Genomic DNA, 23,263 nt, shown 5'->3' on the forward strand with positions numbered 1-23,263 from the left:
TTTTTGAAAAGTACCATGCACAAAATATGAAAACACAAAGCACTTTTCTAATGGGGCTTATAAGTGTTTGTGATGTTCAAAGAAGGCGACATGATTCGTATGAGGATGAGCAAAATAGCAGACGTCAAGCAACAATATATTACTCCCTTCCTAATGGCCAAGGAAAATTTGAACGGGTATCTAAGAAAACATTTCAGAATACATTCGGTGTTAACGATAAAAAAGTATGGGTCCTCATTGAAAAGAAGAAAATGGGTGAGACCTGTTATAATGATAAACGTACCAGATATGCTGCTCCAAAATTTTCTGAAGCTGATCGTCTTCTGGTAAAAAATCATGTAAACATGATACCAAGGGAAGTTGGTCATTATTCAAGGGCCAAATCCAAAAAAGAATACCTTAGTCCTGACTTAAATATTTACAGACTGTTTTAAGAAAGCTTTTACGCAATTACACCCAGATTCGCCAGTCACATACAAATTTAATAGATCTGTTTTCATCAATGATTTTCCCAGCCTAAGTTTCCACAGACCACGGGTTGATACGTGTAGCACATGTGACAAACTAGAGTGTCAAATTAAAGCCAACGTTAAGTCAAGTCGAACGAAAGGCCGAAAGGGCAAGAGAGATATTAAAGCAAGATACGATTGAGTCTCAAGATTCCGAAAGCACAAAGTGTTGCTTATCCATGGATCTACAGCAGGTCATGTTTGTTCCATCATTGACACACAGCGACATGTTCTACCTTTCGCAGCTGTCCTGCTACAACTTAGGAGTTCATATTGGGGATACACATGAGGCCTACATGTGTATGTGGTACGAGGGAGTAGCTTCTCATAGAGCCAACAAAATTGCATCATGTCTTATGTACATTGTTAACCGTGGATTGATCCTTAAGCAGCATTTGGTAATATAGTGTGATAATTGCGGGGGCCAATATAAGAATAGAATTTTATTGTTTACATTGATCTTTTTGGTGGCCAATAGTGTTTTCCACACTATTGAACAGAAATTTCCATATTTTGTGGCCATAATTTCATGCCCTGCGATAGAGATTTTGCTTTAGTAGAAAAACGGAAGAAAGTATCTAAAGCATTTGTACCCTCAGACCTCCAAGCAATAGTAAAATTAGCAAGGTACGCTCCACCTTTTAATGTTGTTGACATGACTCCACGCGGCTTTTGGGACCTAAAACAAGCGGCGGATGAGTATATTAACACTACCAAGTTAAATATCAGCAAATCTACAGTAATAACGATCGAAGCTACGAATCCTACACTTATTAAGCTAAAAACTTCATTTTCTGATTTTGAAGTAGGGATGCAAGTTGTAGCGTTTTATTTTTCTATTTCTTATGTTCACTAACGCTCCATTGATATTTAATTAATTTTAATAATTATAATAATAATTTCAGTCAACTTTTTTTATCGATATTTCTTTAAATTCACACTGTCAATGACACATTACTACTGTAATGCATCACTCTCCTGGTTTCATTATTCATGCTTTCTGTTGACGGTCCGTCACTCTTCTGGTTGGTCTTAGTTGATGTTTTCTCTGATTGGATTGACATTGACAGCTCAGGCGAGAGGTGGGGTCGTAACTTATTTAGTCGGTACTGCATCTATTTTTCGAGGACTTGTTCCCGTGTCGCAGGTAGAAGCGCACGTAAAAGGCCAGTTTTTTATTTCCCAAATTTGTGAAGCAGGAAGTGGCCAATATGGTTTATAATTTATAGTCCTTAATCTTGTTCCTTTAGGGAACTGTTTATTTCATAATTCTGGTGCAGGATGCCCGAGATTTTGATGGATAGATAATGAAACTTAGCAAGGTGAGTGTGTCACATTTTGAACGCCTTTCATTTTTATCGACAGTGAATACAATGGCAACCGTTGTTTTAGGGTTTTACTTTTCCGTTTTCCTCTTTATTCTTCTTCAATTGTTGATGGCTGCAGGATTTTGATTTCCCCGGGAAATTGCTGTAAGCTGTGGAGCTGGAGCCAGAGTTAGAGCTAGTATTAGAGATTCCCAGTCCAGATAGCTAAGCTACAAATGGCATACATTCACAGCCTCGATTTTGAAGGCTAGTCGTTCATTTCTTGGAGGAATATACAGGCCAGTTTATTCCATTTATTTAAATATTATTAACCATAGATTTGTCTCACTTATTTAAATTTTTATTAATATACTTTTAATTTCAATTTATTGCTACAAATATTTAATCAATATCACAATTTAATATGTCAATTTCCTATCTATAATTTTAGTTATTTTTTGTTCAGTATTTTTCAGTACCTTTTTTGGTAGTTAAGTAGATATAACTCGGTTAAGGCTGATATGCCTTAGGTAAAAAGGTTCATGAACTTTCCCCTGCGTAAAACAAATATTTACTAAAAACTTTAATAGTTGCAATTTATTTTAAGTGCTGAAATCTACCTAGTAGCTTAATCATAATTTAAATGTTACTTTTGACAAACTTATTTTATTTAATCATATCAACATTATTCATATTTTAATTCATAATAAATTATTAACATTTAGCAGATTAGAAAATGAGGTGTATACATATCTTAGATGTAAATATAATTTGGTTGTATTGTTAAGATATTTTTTTTTGCCTCTTTAAATCTACTTTATCCAGGGTCATTTAATTGTTAATTGAAACCTATATACCAAATCTTTTTTCTTAGTTTTCTTTCATTCATAAAAAAAAACTAAGTGGCGCCCTCTTATTTAATAGTTATAATCAAGATTATATTCTTTAATAGCCAGTCATAAGTAAACCTTCGAACAATCCCAAGCCTCCAATAATTCTGAGCTACCGTCTGCCAACTCTTGGCAAAATAGTAACACTGTAAAGTTAACGCCACAAAGTTAATGTTTTAAAGAAAGGGAAAACTTTAGCTGAACTCAGACAGGCTAATATATTGAAGCTACCATCAGAAAGCAAGGTGTCGGAAAAATAAAAGGTATCTCTTCGAAGCATGATTCCTTATCTTCAAAATCCAGAACATCAACGTTTTTATAAACAGCTACTTCAGATTGAAGACAATGATTTAGAACAAAAAAAGTATTTAAAAATAAAAAAGTAAAATCTATTTTACGAATATTTCTATACTCAAAATCAGTTATGGCACTTAGGCCTTTTCCTAATTTTACTTGTTTAAACATTTTTATTTTGTAGTAAGAAGTTTAGTTTGCAAATTTTTATTAAGAAGTAGGTCTTCCGTTTCAGTTTAAATGAATAATACTTACTAAAGCTTTACTTAAAAAAGTTCCCTGACTTTTATTTAGTTTTTCTCTATTATCTCAAAACCTTTTTTTTTAGCACTTAAGCTCTTTCTAATTTCCGCTCTTCAATTTATAATAGAATTATTCACCGTGTCGGAAAAATAAAAGGTATCTCTTCGAAGCATGATTCCTTATCTTCAAAATCCAGAACATCAACGTTTTTATAAACAGCTACTTCAGATTGAAGACAATGATTTAGAACAAAAAAAGTATTTAAAAATAAAAAAGTAAAATCTATTTTACGAATATTTCTATACTCAAAATCAGTTATGGCACTTAGGCCTTTTCCTAATTTTACTTGTTTAAACATTTTTATTTTGTAGTAAGAAGTTTAGTTTGCAAATTTTTATTAAGAAGTAGGTCTTCCGTTTCAGTTTAAATGAATAATACTTACTAAAGCTTTACTTAAAAAAGTTCCCTGACTTTTATTTAGTTTTTCTCTATTATCTCAAAACCTTTTTTTTTAGCACTTAAGCTCTTTCTAATTTACGCTCTTCAATTTATAATAGAATTATTCACCGTGTCGGAAAAATAAAAGGTATCTCTTCGAAGCATGATTCCTTATCTTCAAAATCCAGAACATCAACGTTTTTATAAACAGCTACTTCAGATTGAAGACAATGATTTAGAACAAAAAAAGTATTTAAAAATAAAAAAGTAAAATCTATTTTACGAATATTTCTATACTCAAAATCAGTTATGGCACTTAGGCCTTTTCCTAATTTTACTTGTTTAAACATTTTTATTTTGTAGTAAGAAGTTTAGTTTGCAAATTTTTATTAAGAAGTAGGTCTTCCGTTTCAGTTTAAATGAATAATACTTACTAAAGCTTTACTTAAAAAAGTTCCCTGACTTTTATTTAGTTTTTCTCTATTATCTCAAAACCTTTTTTTTTAGCACTTAAGCTCTTTCTAATTTCCGCTCTTCAATTTATAATAGAATTATTCACGATTATTAAATTACAGCTTTATAAATATTCACAAAAAGGAAAGTTTTAAATAATGTTATAAGGGGTTTTTCTACCAAAATATTAATATCCTAAAATAATTGTCAAGTATTTTATTAAAGATATTAGTGAATACTTAAAACCATTCATGTATATTTTAATTTTAAATAATATAAAAAATATTTTTTTCCTCGTAAACTTAATTAATCATGTAAATTCTCCAAAAATTTTATCATTAAATTGAATGATTTTCAATCTGGCTGAGAGCAAATGTAATAAATGAATCAACGTCCAAATAAACAAAATAAAAAGCCCTTTTAAATGATGTATGATGATAGAATTCGAACTGCGTTTAATTTTAGAGTTTTGTGGCATTTTTATTAATTCTATTTGTTCGAATATTTTTTAGTTAGTTAGTAGCCAAAGAAAACAAGGAAAATTATAAATATATTTTAGGTGTTTTCCTTTGAGATCCAAAGATCCATACTTACACTACCTTATATCTAATTAGTAAGTGTCTTATGTTTTTTTATGCAGATTTTTCATTTTAGAAATCAAACGTAAAAAAATCCGGATTTTGAAGATATTATCTTCTTAAAAACACTTTCTATATTATAAATGATGCAATTTATCGTACCGAAGATTTTATTAACCGAAAACTTTTTTTTCGACCTGTTTAATGTTCAATGTTCACTGCCAAATTATCCATTTATATTCGTTTTCATACGTGTAACAAAGAAAAGGGGGAACGAAGCCAGGCCATCGCCAAGCCAGGCGACTAAGGGCAGCATTACAAGCTTGGCTTTAAATTTCTTCGTTCCTAAATATTTCATTAAGATAAGCTAAGCCTCTCTTTAAGATAATCCACTACTCTTTCACAGTTGATAAAGGATTCACAACAGGGTTTGTCATCAATTAACATACTGCCACGTCAAAAGTGCGCAAATCTTTGTAAGTAAGTATTTTTAACATTTAAACAATTTAAGTGGCATTTTTTCATTTTATAGTTAATCGGTGTTGTCCTGCAAAAAGAAGCGATAGCAAAAACCATCTTTGTAGATAAATAGTTCAAGCCAGGTCGATAGCGCCAACTGATAATAAATTAATACTAATAATGAAAGCTGGACTATAATCTAAGTATTAAGAGTGTATATAAACCTAACACAAAAAATGCGTAAGGTCCATCTAAGACAATGCTATACCACTTATTTTTGGGTACCTTTTTAATAAAGTATAAAAATATTTCGTTTTTTTAAAATTAAATACCCTTTATTTTTCTACAGATTTCACAAGCATCTTGTCTTGTATACCAGACAATTTTTACCGCACTTGTATGTAATAAAATAAATACATGATAAAGAGTGAATGAATAATGGTAAAATATTATATGTAAAAAATATCTTACCAAGCTATTCTAGCGGCAGTCTATTAAAAATTATAAATAAAATTAGTGTAAACATACAAAAACTTATAAAAATATATTTCCAAACAAATAAATAATAGGCTGTGTCAAACAAAAATAAAGAATCTTACCAAAGTGCCCTTTATTATTTCAAAACATAACAAAAATATTAATAAAAGTATTATTATATTAGTGAAAAAAATTTAAATCTAGTAGAAAAATAAGCTAGCCTTTGGCATTTGTTTTAAGCAAAATTTAAGAAACCAATTTTAAGATTGCAACTTCCCGACGATTACTCCTTTTGTTACAGTGAAATGAGCATACTTCAGACCTTTAACTGATGATTCTAGCGAGTATTAGAGCCCAGTAACAAAGGGCACTTCGTAAGATTAATAAAGAAAAAGTGTCATCGAAAAACGGCACAAAGAAAATTCATAGTAGCTCTTACCTCAATTTGAATGCCGCTGTCCCCGCTGTTGCATTTTGCACTTCTGGCTGCTTTGTTTAGCTTGTCTCGTTCCTTGCTTGAGTGCCACACCAGTGGTCCAAATCTGTAGCAAAGATAAGATTTATGGTAATTTAACAGGTCAACATCCTTCTACGTGTTTCTTTAAAATCTAACAGAAGAGGGCATTCACCGAAATTGAGGTTAGGCTAGCTTGTTAAGCTAGAGAGTCAAGCTAAATTTGAGATTTGATTTTTATAATTCTTTTAATATATCTGTATATCTATTTAAAAAACAAAGGTATTTGATGGCTATTAAAACTATCAATTTTGACAGCATACTTTTTTTATTTTCCAGTTATTTTTACCAATTATATCTAGACGTGACTTTTTAGTTTGTAAGCTTAGCTAAGCACTTATGATGATGATATCCTTCTAATTTTTTTTATTTATTTTATTTGCATCTACTTGAATATTTATAACCCTTTAGAATAATGTAGAAATATGAAATTCATCGTAATTAAGTAAATTATACATATATTAGAAATATGAACTTGATTAATTATTGATTGCAGCTGCAACAAAATAAGGTTTTTCAAATCTCTGCTATATTAAATCTAATTATAGAAACTTGTGATTCTACTAAAAGCATTAACCTCATTATTAGTTTTTTCGTCCGCTGTTCTTTCTAAATAAGTTTATCTATTAAGCGTTGTTTTTTACAGAAAGCTGTTCCAGGACACTCAAAAGTCTTGTTAATAAAGTTATCACTTGAATCCCTTGTGTAGCTACTAATGCAATGATAATCTTAATATACGAAACAAGTTTAACCAACCCATTAATGTTTTTTAGATCTAAATCTAGGTAGAGAGAATACATTTTAGTTCCTTGCTACATCATTTCGTTTTCATAACCACGCTAAACGCACTTTGTTTTAATTAGAATTGTAAGGTGCTAGTTTGCAGATAATTGTCTGTAAAGATTATTACTTATATCTTTATTATTGCATTCTCTTTTCCAGTTTTCCTTCATGATGATTTCTATTGCATGCATTTCAACTGAAAGTACTCTGGTATTTCGATACCATATACAGCGATGTATATCTTCTTATATATTTAAGGTTATTCTGTTTCTGTAATGGTAGTCTTAGGTAACAGAATGTTATAGTTAGAATATATTGTAACGAATAAATTAATATACATTGTAACGTTTAAATTAGTATATATTGTAACGACAGGGGCTATTTAAGCAAAACGCTGTATTGAAGCCATCAAGCTGCCCGGGGCGGTCGTGACTTAGTGACTTAATCCCACTATTCAGCACGATACCGGGTATTAGCGATATTACTTGCCAAGCGATAATTCCGTTAAAAAAATTAAGTGATTTGTTGTTATGGTTGAAAGGAGACTATTTTGACTGTATTAAAATAGGACCTTTCATAATAATTCAAACAATATAATAAAAACGCCTTCTTGAATTGTGAATGGAATATGCAGATAAGTAGATATTGCCAACAAATCTGTCAGCAGGTGTTCAGCAGTGTAGGTTCGGATTTAAAATCATCGATGTCGATTTATTTTATGCATATTACTATTTCTGTTTGAAGTTTTTTTTTATAAATGGATGCACATAAAAATTTTATACTTTACATATTTTTGTAAGTTTATTATTATTTATATTTATTGATAATATCAATCGACGTATAAAAAAAACTGAACAATTTTCAGCGTAGTACTGATTTAGGTAATTCATACAAATGTTCTAATTGGTATGTTAGCCCCCATATTTCTGCATATTTTTTAATAATTTCAATAATATTGACTTAGCTTGAATTGTACTAGTTTTTCTTGAGGTAATAAACTTCTTTTCTAGTTTCTGTTCTTTATATCAACTATTGCCAACACTATTTTGGTTATATTCATGGTATTATTTCGACTAATTCACGAGTTTTTTTAGTACTAAGAACAGCACAAAAACCGGAGCAGTTTAACAACATATATCAAGATAATAGGTTTTAAAACAAAAAAAATCTAAAACGCAAAAAGCTAATAAATTCATTTAGAAAAAAAGTGGATTAGAGGTAATAAGGAAAGAGTATATAATTAGAAGTATAAAAACTTTTTTTTTTCTCATTTTATTTTTACCTAAAAACAAACTAAAATTCCAAAAATATATATTTTATTTAAAACCAAATTCAATATTGACACAAATTTTTATTTTTTTAATTGTACGAGGGCGGGTCAATAAGTCCGTGACTTTTTGGATAAAAGACAGGTTTTTATATAAAACGTTATTTTATTTTTCAACATAGTCTCCTTTGAGTTTTATACCCTTAGTCCAACGTTTCTCCAATTTTTTTATCCTTTTGGAAAAATATGATTTGTCGAGGTCATCAAAATAGGCATTTATTTGAGAGATGATATCGTCGTTGGAGTCAAATCTCTTTCCGCCGAGCCATTTCTTTAACTTTGGGAATAGGAAATAGTCACTGGGGGCTAAATCTGGAGAATAGGGCAGATGAGGAAGTAATTCATAACCTAATTCATGGATTTTTGCCATGAAAACTGCACATGTGTGGATCCTTGCATTGTCTGGTGGAAAAGAACTTTTTTTTTGGCCAAATGTGGTATTTTTTCTTTCAGTTCCCCATTGAATCTATCCAATAAGTTGGTATAATATTCTCCATTGATTGTTTGCCCCTTTTGAAGATAGTCATTGTGGATTATACCGTGCATCCCAAAAAACGGTCGCCATGACTATTGGCTGACAAACCCACCTTTGCCTTCTTGGGCACCGATTCACCCCGAGAAATCCACTGTTTTAACTGCCGTTTGGTCTCCGGCGTGTTGTGCTGGATCCACGTTTCGTCCACGGTGATGAAACGACGCAAAAATTCGTCCATATTGTGGTTGAATAACGCCAAACACTCCTGGGAAATTGTCACACGGTTGTGTTTGTGGTCGATTGTGAGCAAACGCGGCACCCATCTTGCGGAAAGCTTTCTCATACCCAAATGATCATTTAAAATTGAAACTACTGAACCATGTGAGATGCCTATGGCTTCCACAATCTCTTTCACTTTCAATCTCCGATCGGCTAAAACCATATCGTGAATTTTTTCGATTGTTTTGAATGTAGAGACCTCGACTGGGCGTCCAGAACGTTCGGCATCTTCCGTGCTTGTACGGCCACATCGAAATTCAGTAAACCACTTCTTTACCATGGAAATGGATGGTGCAGAGTCCCCATAATATTTATCAAGCTTAGCCTTTGTTTGAGTGATGGTTTTTTTCCGTAAAAAATAATGCTTAAGGAGCACACGAATTTCACTTTTTTCCATTTTTGTCTGCTATCAACAGCTGTCCAACACAAACTAAATGACGTAGCTTGTTTAAATTTTGACAGGTGTCAACTGACAGTTCTCAGATAAAAAGTCACGGACTTATTGACCCGCCCTCGTATGTGTACTTCTTTTCGTTAAAGTTTCTTTGATTTTCGGTAGTACTATTTTTGTTTTTTTAGAAACATTATTAAGATTTTGTTATCTAATCGTATTCCCTGACTTTCAGCCAGAGAAAAATTAAGAGTTTCTTCATTCAGAGTTATGGTAAAGTTTATGATTTATAGAAAGATGATTTACAGAGTTTTATATTTTAGAAAACATTTAATATAAGCAATTTATAAAAAAGCAAATTGGTCATAGCTGGAGGAAGATGCAGTCGGTTTGATATCAAAATAAGGCGGTTCAACAATAGGCGAAACTAAAACATAAATTGTATTTAAAATTAACTTCTTTCTTATCAAAATTTGACAAACAAACTACCTACGTCGTGACATTTTTTTAAATTAATTAATCTTTCATTTGACAATCACGCGGCTTTTCTTCATAGCTGCCTTTATTGACTACTTTAGACTTAAACCCCATTTTCTTTAAATATTACCGTGAGGTGGAGAAAAATTAAATTTCCGATTATGATTTATAAATTATTTAAATTGTAGGAACGTTATCGTTTTTGTACTTACTAAATACAACTCCCACTAATTTTACAGAAACTTTTCTAAGTTCCTTTAAATTTTCCTGCATCTATACTTATTTTCCTCGTCATAACCCTTTTTTTAAATATTACACATCGTCGAATATGGAACGTTGATTAAAGAAGCTACTTTTTACAAAATAATATTTCGCTTTCTTAAGTGTTCATATAGTTTCATTCGTTTTGCATCTTTTTTCAGAAATATGTCCCTTAACACTGCTTGGTTTTTTGCATTTTGCATTTTTTCATTTGTTTCTTCAATATTGGATAATGAACATTCAGAGTTTGAGTCACTGTTTAGATCACGTAAATGTTTCCGTCTTTTTCTCCATCCACGGTCCTCAAAAATCAAGTTTCGTATTTTCCCATGGCGGAAAATTTTAAGGTTTCAGTTAATTATATTGAAAGGTCAAAACACTCTATCCTTACACCACATCTTTTAACTAAAAAACTAAGTTTAATCGAACTTGAAATATAAATAAAGCCTATATACAGATAAAATTAGGAAAAAATCCTTTTTGAGAAGGATGTAAAATTTGGTGCATGTGAGAAAGATGAAAAACTACATAATTTTAGGTATAAAATTATCATACATCGATTTTTATAAAGCTATTGGAAAGGCCACAGCTTATTATTTAGTCTGGCGACTAAGTGCTGACTTTGACGGGTTGGTTAGGTATAAGCGTAGATATGCATAATATGTACATGCCATTGTTCCCTTACACTTAAGTTACACTAAAATTTAAGTACATATATGATCGACAAAACCTAAACTGCTTCACTTCGTTCTTATTTCGAAAGAGCTTTCTTGTTAAGTCTGTAATTTTTTAAAAGAATAGACGAAGATACAATGAATTATAAAAAGGCTCTTGAGTTCCTTAAAGACCATTTTACCAGAACCAGAGATCAACTACATTATTATACAACACTATTACTAGCGTTTAAAATTATGAAATAATTAATATCTAGTGCTCTAATTAAATACAGTATTTACGCAGAAAGGGAACGAGTATATAATACTTGTAATACCTAGGAGCACTTATTCAATTTGAAAAGGCTTTCATATTATCTTTTTAATAATATCTGAGACTTGAAAAAAGGATGTTAATTACTTCTTCAAACATTAGGTATTTCTCTTAAATCTTAATTTTTCCTTTTAGAAAGTTCTAAAGAACCTTTATTTTTTATAATATTTTAGACATAAAATGAGAAAAAAAGAAACATAAGTAAAAACTGATATATAGAATTAAGATTACACTCAATAGATATGATCATCGATCATTCTGATATGTACAATCGCCACCGCACATTTTTATAAATATAATTTTAATACGTAAATTATATGATAATTAAAAATATTTTTATCACTAATAAAAGTATAATTGCTTGGTAAGGTAACTTTATAAAAATGATAATAACCTATAAATTAAATGTGAGAGTAATTTAAAGGTATTTAAGGACAGCTGCATTTTTCATTTATATGCCATTCAATTTGTAGATTACTTATTTGTATTTAGAATCTTCTTATTTTTGCTAAACCTTTAATTCATTTGAGGGGTAATAGGGTTTTGGTCTTATTACTTTTTGAGTTTATTAGTAGCCGGCTCGTATAGTAATTCTCGAGTTCGACCAATCGAAACAAGTATTTACTATTTCGATTGTCCCCTGAATAGTAGGTACATTCCTAAACTTCATCAAAAACAGTTAACAGCTTTGAATGTAAAAATTTTTAAACCCGTATAAATATTTTTTTAGGGCAACTGGCGGTACTACAGCTGAGTACACAATTTGGTTGTTCACTTGTGTTCGTGAGCCCTTTGTATTATTTTTTTTTCTTTTTCTTTTGTTTTCTGAATGCCTGAAGAAACCATTAGCAGTCTTCTGTTGGTAAGAATCATCCTGCCTTTTTCTGCTTCCTGACTGACAGAATATCTCGATAAATCTTTTTTTTTTGCCTTTTAACTTACCGTGCTACCTTCCTTTTTAGAAATACATTTTTTCTAAATTGAAAGAAAATAAAACTATTAAAATAAAGACCCATCCACATTAACAACTTACTGAACGTAAACTTAAATTAATAATGACAAATTTTGTGACTGAAAATACTTTTACAACCTAGAATAAGTGATCGAGTAAATTTTTTGAAATTTCATTTCAAGGCGATTCATAGCTTAAATTTAAAAAATGAACCATTTAAAAAAACATTTTAATGCCCAACAACATATTATTTTAAAAAATATGAATAAATGCCGTTTGCACTAAGGGGTTGGGTTTGGTTGATTAAGTACTGTCGAGAAAGTTATATGAAGCTTAGGGGTGTAGGTGAGACGGGAGGTAAATATGGTCACCCTATTGGCGTACTATGTTTTTATTTTTCAGAAAATTTAAATAATTAAACTTAAATTTCATAATTCACAAGTCTCATATACAGGTGTAGCACAAATCTGTGATTTTTCTTGTACTTTTTCGGTAAAATTTATGAAATAAAGTAATCCTCACCTAAAATGAGATAAAGTTCCAATTAACTTGGGATAGATGCATGCACTTTGAAATATTTGTTTTATTATTCTGATCTTGAATCTTATCAATCTAAACTTAAACTTGAATCTTATAAATCCTAATATCATGAATATTGAAATTTTTGCTTGTATTTACTTAACAAATTTAGTTAAAAACACTTTTATTTTCTTTCTATTTTTACTATTACGACTTTTACTTTCCTTCTATGTACAGTGTTTCCACATTAATAGGTGCAATCCTATCCATCCTACCATCTATAAAAATCAAAATATAGATGATTTTACGAGGGTTTGTAATTAGCAAGGGTTTATATATAGTAAAAATAAACAACTATATATATTATTCTATCATAAACAAGACAGACAGACAATTCGCAATAATTCGGTTTTGAGAAACAGTGAACCAAATACGTTTAAATAAGAATGGTGATACATTATCCACCTATTAAATAAGGAGGAAACTACATCCCCTGTTGTAGACGAAATACCCAAGCGTCGTTTACAAATCGCCAAAAACTAGCCAATCCGCTATACTCACAATTGAGAATCTTATTTAGGACCATATTGAGTGATCGTGTCGAATCATGATTTTAGAATCCCAAAGATAGTTTAAAAACAATGTCAATAAAAAAAATTAACTTAGTTCGTGACAGGTCACACGTCAAACGTCAACTTCATTACCGTTATTTAATAACCGATTTTAGGCGAATAACCAACGCGTTTTGGTTTTTACCAATTTCCGATTGGTATTTACCAAAACGTTTAGGTGCTGTTGGTTTTTAAAAAATGATGTCAATAATCTGCTGTCAAACTTGTCACTAACATTAGCGGTAAATACCCAACTGCCTAGTAGTTTTTCATTTTTGATTAAATGGTTATTTGAAATGCCTACATCCTTAAAAAAATCACATGAATTTATATACCTTGCACTTCATTAGCCGAAGTTCTGTTGAAGGCACTTTATTAGAAGGGATACATTTCTCCTTCAAAGCAAGAATTATTTGTTGCGTTTCGGAATAAAGTGACTATCAACACGAAATTTTCATTAAAAAAATCGACAATCTTGGATTAGCAATATCAGTATTCCAAATAGAGTTGGCCATCATGGATAATCAAATTAATGTAACAAAAAATACTTCCAAAGCAACAAAACATAGATCCTAAATAATGTCCAAATAAACGAAATTAGAAATTATAGGAACTACAAACACAAGAAGTAAATATAAGAGATTAGGAAATATGATTATTTATAAAGGAATATTATGTAAGAAATGAGAATGCAGTACACAAAATAAAGTTGTTTTTGTTTATTATTTACTATTTATAATAAATAAACACTGGTTAAACCAAAACGTTTACACGAAAACAAGTTGTGACGTCAATGTTGTTTGGCGTGTTAAAACCAAGGATAACCGCTGTAATTACCAATAAATTGTGGTTATCCGCCTAAAATAGGTAATTATATTTTTTGTTGGCAATCCTGGAAATATTCAGAGTGACCAACATTAAAAGGACACAACCACTATAAAAATGGCGGCTACCAGGCAGTGGTCATTTTTGGGTTTCTTGGCCATATGCATTAGCAGTCCAGGTATATTTATTAAGTTCGTGCTTAAAACACCTACGCCCCGATCATATCTCGGTTGGGAGGCCAATCACTTTAAAAATTGGCTCGGCGCGAAACTGCCATGATTTTGCTGTTGTAGTAACCGAGGCAATCAGATAATCCGTCGATCGCGCGCTGCACCTGTACCGTGCTACATTATCATATTGATTTTATTTTAATAGATATGCGGAAATAGTTGTATACAGCATTGGTTTAATCCAAATCTATGCCAATCCAATATTATAATGCTTTTATTCAAATTGAAGATTGAACCTACAAAAAGGTTCATTTTTTTTTAGTTTTTAAAGAAATAATTAGCATATACATACAATGATAGCTATTTTAAATTTAAAAAAAAATATTATGTTTTTTAGAGGATCAATATGACAACTTTGCTTTAAAACTTTTAATAGATATGGTACGCCATACAAATTCCTTGTCCAGACACAGATAAAGTTGTCGAAGAATACAGGGTGTTATTAAGTACGTAGCCAAACTCCTGGAGATGATTATAAAATCATAAGAGTAAGAGTAATTTCAAGATGAAAAGTTCACATAAACAAAGTTCCAGAAATTCTTCCTTTTCAAGATACACGATGTCAAACTTTTTTCAAAAATCGGTTTTTTCTATTTATCTTAATAAGTTTTCCGTCAATTTTGTTCAAATTTAAAATCACCTATTTTTAGTTCTCCCCTAAGCTTTTATTTTAACAAAAAAATTGTTGCTGAAAATGCCCTCCTTCAACCCCGATGCAAATATTAGCTCGTCTTAACATTGATTGCCGAACTCGTTGAAATATTCCCGGCCTATGTCTTATCTGATCACATGAATCCCGTATCTGTTGGATTAATTCTTCTTCAGTGTTGACTGGAGTTTTGTAAACGAGATACTTTAAATGCCCCTAAAGAAAAAAATCTAACGGATTTAAATCCGGTGACCTAGGTGGACCTGCCCGCCCGATTCAGTTTTCTTTAAAAGTTGCATCCAAAAATTGGCGTCTTACTTCCGACGAGAATTTATCTATTTTCTAATAGTCTAGGTAAAATAAATTCCTAAAATTTACGATATTACGATACGATACGATATAAAAAGTGAGATCCAATGAGTTAATCATCTACAATACCAACCCAAACATTCACGGAAAACTGTTGCTGAAAATTAATTTCTGTAACCGCATGGGGACTTTTTTCAGCCCAGATATGATTATTGTGAAAGTTCATAATTGAATTTCGGGAAAAACACGCTTCATCGGTAAGCAAAATACAGGATAGAAATCTTGGAAACGCTATTTGTTGTTGCAAATGCCAAGTACAATAAATAGCTCGTTGGGGAAAATCGGCAGGTAATCTTGAACACACTGTATGTAGTAAGGATACAGTTGATATTCTCTTAAAAACTCCTATACAGTAAAGTGAGAAATATGTAATTGTTCTGCAATTGTGAGTGTACTTGTATCGGGGCTACGCTCAACTTCATGTAAAACCGCTTCCTCAGTCTCCACTTTTCTTACTGTGGCAGGTCTCCCAATTACAGCAGCCGACCTTTGAAATGTACCTGATTCGCACAGCCTTTGATGTATTCTCACAAATGTTTATCTATTTGGTATAATGCGATGAGGATAACTTTCTTGATAAATGCGCCTAGCCGCTCTAGAATTGCCTTCAGCCATTCTATAAATAAAATGCATATCGCCATTTCTGTGTTTGTAAATTGAACCATTTTCCAATATTAGTAATTATAATAGCTTAATACTCTTCGAAACACTTCAATTGATTGCAGTACGCATTGTTTGTACTTCTATGGCACTCTTATTTTTTGTTACTTTTAAAACATTGGTTATAAATTATTTTATGTTAACTTGTCTTATCGAAATTAGTTTTAATCTGTGCGAAAATATTCAAGCGACGACTTTCGTCTAATTTTCATTGCTTAATTAGTTTGGTGGTTCTAATATTTTATTATGTTATTTTCCCGAGGACATGCAACAAAGTGCTTTTAATTTTTTATCTCGCAAACGAAGAAAGATATGTAAGAAACTCAGGATAAAAAAAAATTGTATTTTTAGCTGCTTAATTCAAAACAAATAAAAACAGTTTAAAGAAGTTTGACACCTTGTATCTTAAAAATGAAGCATGACCTATATTTATGTGAACTTGAAATTACCCTTAGAATCACTTCCTGGAGTTTGGCCACGTACTTAAATAACACCCTGGATACGAGTTAAAAATTTGTTTTAAAATTTCACATTCACATTCAGGCATGAAACTTGCTGAACTGTAACTGAAAACTAACTTAGTTTTCTTCCCTTTTATATACATATATGAAATGAAATATTTTTGGCCAATGATTTTCTAAACCCTTAACTTTTTATATGGAATTTATTTTAAAACTGTAGCAAAATCTTAATATACTTATCCATACCTTATAATGTAAATATAATTGGTGCACTATTATTTAACCTTTTAGTAAAACTCGATAACTAGGTCGGTGCATGCGGCCGTATTCAAACTAAAGTTTACTAACCGCGTGCATCTGGACCATTCTATCCACTCTATATCCACCATTATACTACTACACTGGCTTGGTAAAGCCCACATATACATATACAATTCCCAGAGGTGCAATGAAGGATAAAACTTTAAAACAAAGGCTCGGTAAATTAAATTCTGAACGAACAAAAAACCTATTTTTAAACGTGACCTAGCAAGGACAATTTTTATGAGCATATTTTACCGACTGAAGCTATTAGCAATACTTATATCTATCTTATTAATAATTATGCTATAATTATAATTCTAATTGTGGAGTATTCTTTATAAAATAACCATAATATACTTAGATCCAAAATATATTTTTTTTAGAGTTATAGAGTAATTTTTTTTAGACTCCCAAAATGCTATGATTTATTTAAAGTATTATGTAATGTACTGATAAGAATCTTGCTCAAACTTGAACATTGTGATCTAGAATGTCAAAACTAGTAGAGAATATAAGCAATCTGTTGGATTAGGATAGAATACAAGAAAATAGTTAGTTAGTATTCACGTTTTGACCTTTTTCTAAAGCATTCCAAAAATTTTATTTTATTGCATATTACGTACATCCCTTTTCTTGGCTAGCTATTGTCCCCGTTTTTTAATATACATTTTTTAATTAAAGCTATGTTTTTTTCTGACAAAGATTATCGAGTACAAGAAACTTAGCTGATAGAGTCTACGTACTACCAAAAGCCTTTTAGGTTGAAAGTGCACGGATGGTCTTCTTGATTCTTATATCTGCGTGTGATACCTAGAAATGGTAGCGTCCTGGATTTTTTCATCTAGATGCCTTCCAGTCATTATATCAAGTATGAGGTACGAAGTAAGAGCTCCGTTGTTTTAGAATTGATCTTTAGCTCTTCCGAGAGGTACCACTGTTATGTGGGTACGTCATAAAGGGCCCTGTATTGTGGTGGTGCCCTTTTTCAGGCAAAGATGGTAAAGTAGTATTTGTTTTAAGGTTGAAAATGTGTGTGGTTCTCTAGTCAAAACAGGAAATAAGTATGGTGTACCGATAGATTGAATATGTTTCGTAGAAAAAACCAAAACATAGAATTAGATGTACAAGGTATCCAAGACAAGACAGTCCACCCTGAAAATCTTGAAAAAAAAAATTGCTTAGCGAGAAACGGCCGAACACGTCAAATTTAAGATTGAGGGAGAATTTATTGACAGAAATTGCGTTCTCTGACGTCATACCCTCACCCCCCAGAGCTCGCATGTCAATTTTTTTAAATGGGAATAAGAGTCGAATAATACCTTGAATTATGGGTAATTTTGTTCTCTACATAGCTCTATTTTTATTTATTTTATCAATTATTTATTCCCAAGGAATTTGAATAAACAACTATACAATTTCGTTGCCTGCATATTTTTTTTTATTAATCAGGTTTTATGAGAAAGTGGTAGAAATTGCAGTATTGGGTAATCTTGAGTAGGGACTTATTACATCTGCTCGAAAAATGGCTACCTCATTTGGCGTGTCTAAAAGTACCCTTCACAAAGTTTTAAAATTACACAAATATCATGTCTACAAAATTAAATTAGAGTATGAACCAAATGAAGATGATTTTGATCATCGTATATAGGCTGGTATCCTGTGAGTTCATATTGTTGGACCTTTTTTATTAATACAAATCTTAATGCTGAAAATTACTTAGAACTTCTGCAGGACAACATCAATCTTAGAATAACTGAGTTACTTGAACAAGATGATAACATTATAGAAAATAAAAGATGTTTCAGCAAGATGCGGCACCACCACATTATGTTGCTGTCATTCGTCATTTTTTGAACGGCCTGCTAAATCTCTCTTTGGAATTTTTTATTGGAGTCATCTAAAAACCAAAGTCTTTGCTACGAAGCGTGATTTCCTTAAAGATGCTTGAAAGAGAATTGTTAATAAATATCAGTTAATAACATCCAAAATGTTTGCTTATGTAGGCAGACGTTTTGAACAACAATTGTTTTTTCTGTATGGAGGTCAAGGGAGAATACTTTTAACATTTTTCCAAAAAGCAGGTGTTACATATCTTTATTTCAAGGTACTACTCGACTTATTTCAAAAAAGTTACATGGAGGCTTTGGGTGGTGAGAGGATGACATCAGAAAAACGCAATTTTGGTCAATAAATGTCCCCCTCAATATTAAATTTGACAATTAAACAATTTATTTTCCAGATTTTCAGGGTGGACTGTTTTGTTTCGGATACCTTGTATGTATATTCGAGCGAAAATTCGATAAGCCCTAGATTACCGAAAAATTATTTCAAGATTAGAGCGAAACTGCTTGTTGGCATGTCCTAATCATACAGTACAATCAATCTGGCGTTTCAAACGTTAAAATATTCATGCAGCCTTTTTTTTCAGTATTTAGTGGTTAATGAGTAAAACGTGAAAGCAAAAATGTGTATCCTCCTAGTTTTTTTGAGGATCTCTAATCTTGATTTTCTGGAAAACTGCACGAAGCAAATAATGAAGATACTTAAATTTTCTGCAAATTTCTTTTGATACTCACGCTACACAACCACCGAGGACAAAGTTAAAAGGAACAAGAGTGATCAAAAAAATTACAATTTAAAAACAATTCTTACAAACAATTAAATAATATATATCAAATAGAAGTTAAAACAGATTGATCCCAAATGAGAAATTTTAAAGTTACAAAACTAAAAATATGGCTAAAAATTAAATAATTTATAATCAAAAATAAATAATTTTGGTAAATTTGGCACCCTCGAACTTTGTTCCCGTTAATTAGTGGAGTTCAATAGTTTAAATCTCGTTAGTTAGTATTGGAATTAAGAAAGTATCGGATAAGAATTTTTTTACTTAATTCCACCAAAGGAACAATATATTTTTCTATCCATATTAGCAAAACATTGTATTGTAGTGGGCCTGAATCTCTAAGGTTTGCATTATCCATTGTTCGTGAAGGATTGAAGAAATGGACTAAATATATAATGTTGCATTGTCCCTAGATATAGTTGAATTATACACACTATTATAATTTCACAATAAACAATTTCGAACAGTAACAGGATTATTGAGAAAATGACTTTACACTAAAAAACACATATACAAGATGGATAAATACCATAAAGAACATCTGAGTAGATTCTCCAAAGAGGCCTCTTATATATTTTTGTCTTGTCCTAGCTTACTGGCGAACTAATATCTACATATAGTATGAATAATATTGGATAAAGCATAATTTAGAACAAACTAATAAAGAAACTATCGTATTTAGTGAAAATTATAAATATTCTTAAGTATATTTTAGAGAAGGAATTGTTCGAATAGGATACAAATATTAAACATAAAAGCCTTGTTGTTAAAATGGATTTTTATTTCCATTAGTATTGCTTTTACTTTATCTAGAAATCAGTAAAGTTCAGACCGTATTACAAAATATCATCAAAAACATTAAGTAAGTTTTTTATAAATACATGCCCGCTATCTGATTTATATATATACTTACCGATATTTTTGATTGCTTTGTTTAACATTATCATCTCTCTCGGTATTACACGTTCCACCTATAGATATTATTGTGCTGGTATGCCTCGGTGATGAATCTTCTCCGGATGGCAATGCTTCCGAAGCTGTATCTTCAGAGGCGCAGCTATCTTTGCTTAATTTACGTTGACTCAAATGCGATGAAATTGTTTGTCGAAATTTTTGCAAGATACTTTCACTAGCATTTTCTAAAAGAGAAACATTAATTAACAAAAAAGTGTAAACTTTAATACTAAATAATACAAAAATTATTAGCATTTTTATCTGCAAAATCATAGGAAATAATTAAGTTAAAAATTCTGCAATGGTTAGATAATAAAATATCTCATTTTCTATTTTAGATTTTAACTTTAATACTTTTGTGGCTATTTAAAAACTATAATTCCAAAATCGTTATTGTTCATTTTATTCCACCATAAAAAAAGCCTTTATGGCTTAATAAAAGATACACAAGGATTTTAGTGCAATATTTTTCAAATTAAAGATATAAAAGAATTTATGAAACAGAATTTTAAACAAACAATAAAACGTCCATCTTGTAACGCTTGTAAACAGTTTTTTAGATACACTTTATCAGTACCACAATAACCAAGAATTTAATACATAAAATTTTTTTAGTGTTTGCGCTAAGGCTAAAGTTTTATTGTTTTTATTATGAATATAAGAACTTTATAAAAGTTTTTCCTATAACAGTATGAGTCGCTTTACTTTTTTAGATTTAAAAAAAATCTTAAGTCACGTAATGAATGTTTTTTGCGGAATAAATTCCTAAGAGGTCTCTTATTTTTTATTTAATTTTTTAAGTATTAGACTGAACATCTTCTAAAAATATGAAAATGCCGCACAGGACAGATATTATTTAAGAAATAGTTACGATATGGTAAACACTGAGAAATCAGCTAATTCTCCGTTGTTCTAGAATAACACAGTGATACAACGTATGACGTGTCGAAGGTTAGTGGAAATATTCCGGAACAGCGTTCTCCCGAGTATATAAAGAGCCGTATCGCCGATAGTCAGAAGATCAGAATATTGACGCGAAATTTAAATAGTTGTAAATAAATATAGAAAAATAAATATCTCTAGTACTAAAGTGTATAAATAAATGAGTGACTATTTTAGACTGTTATATTTCAGAACAACGTATTAGCATTCTAGATAATCTTTACATTATTGACTTTTGTGAATATACTTTATATTTAACTTGCATTGGATTAGTAGCAGTTTTTAATTTTAGTTTTGGTCTAATGAAGTAAATATTTGCTATTTTTGGCACCACATATTTCGTTAATAAATTAAAAAATCAATTCGGCTTAATTAAATTTTTGCTTAATTGCTAATATTTTATATCACTGAAAAATGCTTAAAGTAGATCAAGTCTAAGATACTTTTTATGTTTTTCATTCTTACGCTATCCATTACCAAAAACCTATGTAAAATCATTGTAAAACATCCACGGTTAAATCATTAATTTTACAAGATTTATTCAGGATTTAAAACAAATAACACATTTCAATTTACAGCTATTATGCCATTTAATTACGTTAATTAATCAGTAATTATTCAACGTTCCTCTTGCCTCATTATCTTAGTGTTATTGCCAAAATCATCTTAGAAAATAATTTTATTTACAAGTATGATCGCTATTATCATAGTCAAATCTAATAATAGTTTTATTAGGAGCAAAAAGAAAAGAAGAATATAAATGTAATTTTTATTTTTTGCCTACTTTTCGCCACATACGAGAAAAAACGGATTAATTACAAATAATAATTACTAAAATATGAGTAAGTGTACAATTATAAAGCATAAATTGATAAGAGATAATCTTGCCAAGCTATTCCTATTTTATACGTATTAATATCCTGTTTTAATATTTAAAAAGAAAGGGATAAAAGTGTAAATACAAGCAAATTAAGGAAGCGAATTTGCAAATAATTTAATGTTTAATCAATTATTCCAAACAGAAATAACAGATAGTCGTACCAGAATAACGAAAAAATGTTTCCAAGTTAAATAGTAGTTTTTAATTTAGATTAATTTTCCATTATCTCTTAAAGATAAAGGAATTTAAAAAAAAACAATAAATTACAAACAAATTAAAGAATCAAGTTTGTAACGACTTTTGTGTATTATTGGGTTTGCTTACATCTCATTGATTCGAATATAGATAATATTCATGTACGTTACCTGGTTGCTTTGGGCAAGAGTCGGCCCTACACTTTATTCTTTAACTTTTTTTTAACATAATTATTGCATATTTCAATATTAATATAAAAACAATATAAAAGGTGCTGCTCCAACACTTTCCGCGTGATTCCATACAATACTGTTCGTTGAAATCATCAATGGTCAACTCACCACGGATCTCTTCTAGGTAATTTCAGAGGAATTATTTAAATGCAATATTTATAATTATTTTGATCTATATTGTCTAAAGAGAAATTTTTGATAAATTAAGTATTGTTTATTATATATCAATTAATAATTAATTAATTCTAAGACAATGGTTAAAAGTAGTATAATCTCTGTAGCAGTGATTTAAAGTAATGCCGAGAAATACTAAAACATGGTTGGGACTATAAAGCCGAATGCGATAAGAAGATTGTCTAGAGGGAATTGTTTGGGGACTAAAAGAGAAAGTTGAAAGGAAATTATTATAGTGGAGATCACAAAAAATTAAAAAGAGTCTTAAAAAAAGTTTTCAAGTATTTTTGAAAGTATTAACGTATATTCTCTGTTCAGAAAATGAAAGTTGGACGATGGTTAGAACTAATAATAAATAAACAAAAAAATAGCATTCTTTGATTTAAGCTTGATCTGAACTTATTTATTTCTTTTTGTAATGTCTTTCTTATTACGTTTATTTCTTGCAAATAAAGTATCTTAGAATAAAAGTATTTAAAGTAGTATTGGCAATACTTCAATATTTTTGTAAATAAAATATTGACAAGTACCTACTCTT

General features: G+C 30.4%; 1 protein-coding gene across 2 annotated transcripts in view; it reads right to left on the bottom strand.

The window, feature by feature from the left end:
* The window catches only part of LOC126743130 (uncharacterized), an 802,914-nt gene that overhangs the window by 152,844 nt on the left and 626,807 nt on the right, over window positions 1-23,263 (bottom strand). For both annotated transcript variants that reach the window (XM_050450098.1, XM_050450100.1), the window contains 2 exons: window positions 20,261-20,486; window positions 6,088-6,190 (listed from right to left, as the gene is read on the bottom strand). In XM_050450098.1, coding sequence (XP_050306055.1) covers window positions 6,088-6,190; window positions 20,261-20,486 — 329 coding nt within the window. The remainder of the gene's footprint in view (window positions 1-6,087; window positions 6,191-20,260; window positions 20,487-23,263) is intronic.

The sequence above is a fragment of the Anthonomus grandis genome, chromosome 12 (genome assembly GCF_022605725.1).
Source record: "Anthonomus grandis grandis chromosome 12, icAntGran1.3, whole genome shotgun sequence".
Classification (NCBI taxonomy): domain Eukaryota; kingdom Metazoa; phylum Arthropoda; class Insecta; order Coleoptera; family Curculionidae; genus Anthonomus; species Anthonomus grandis.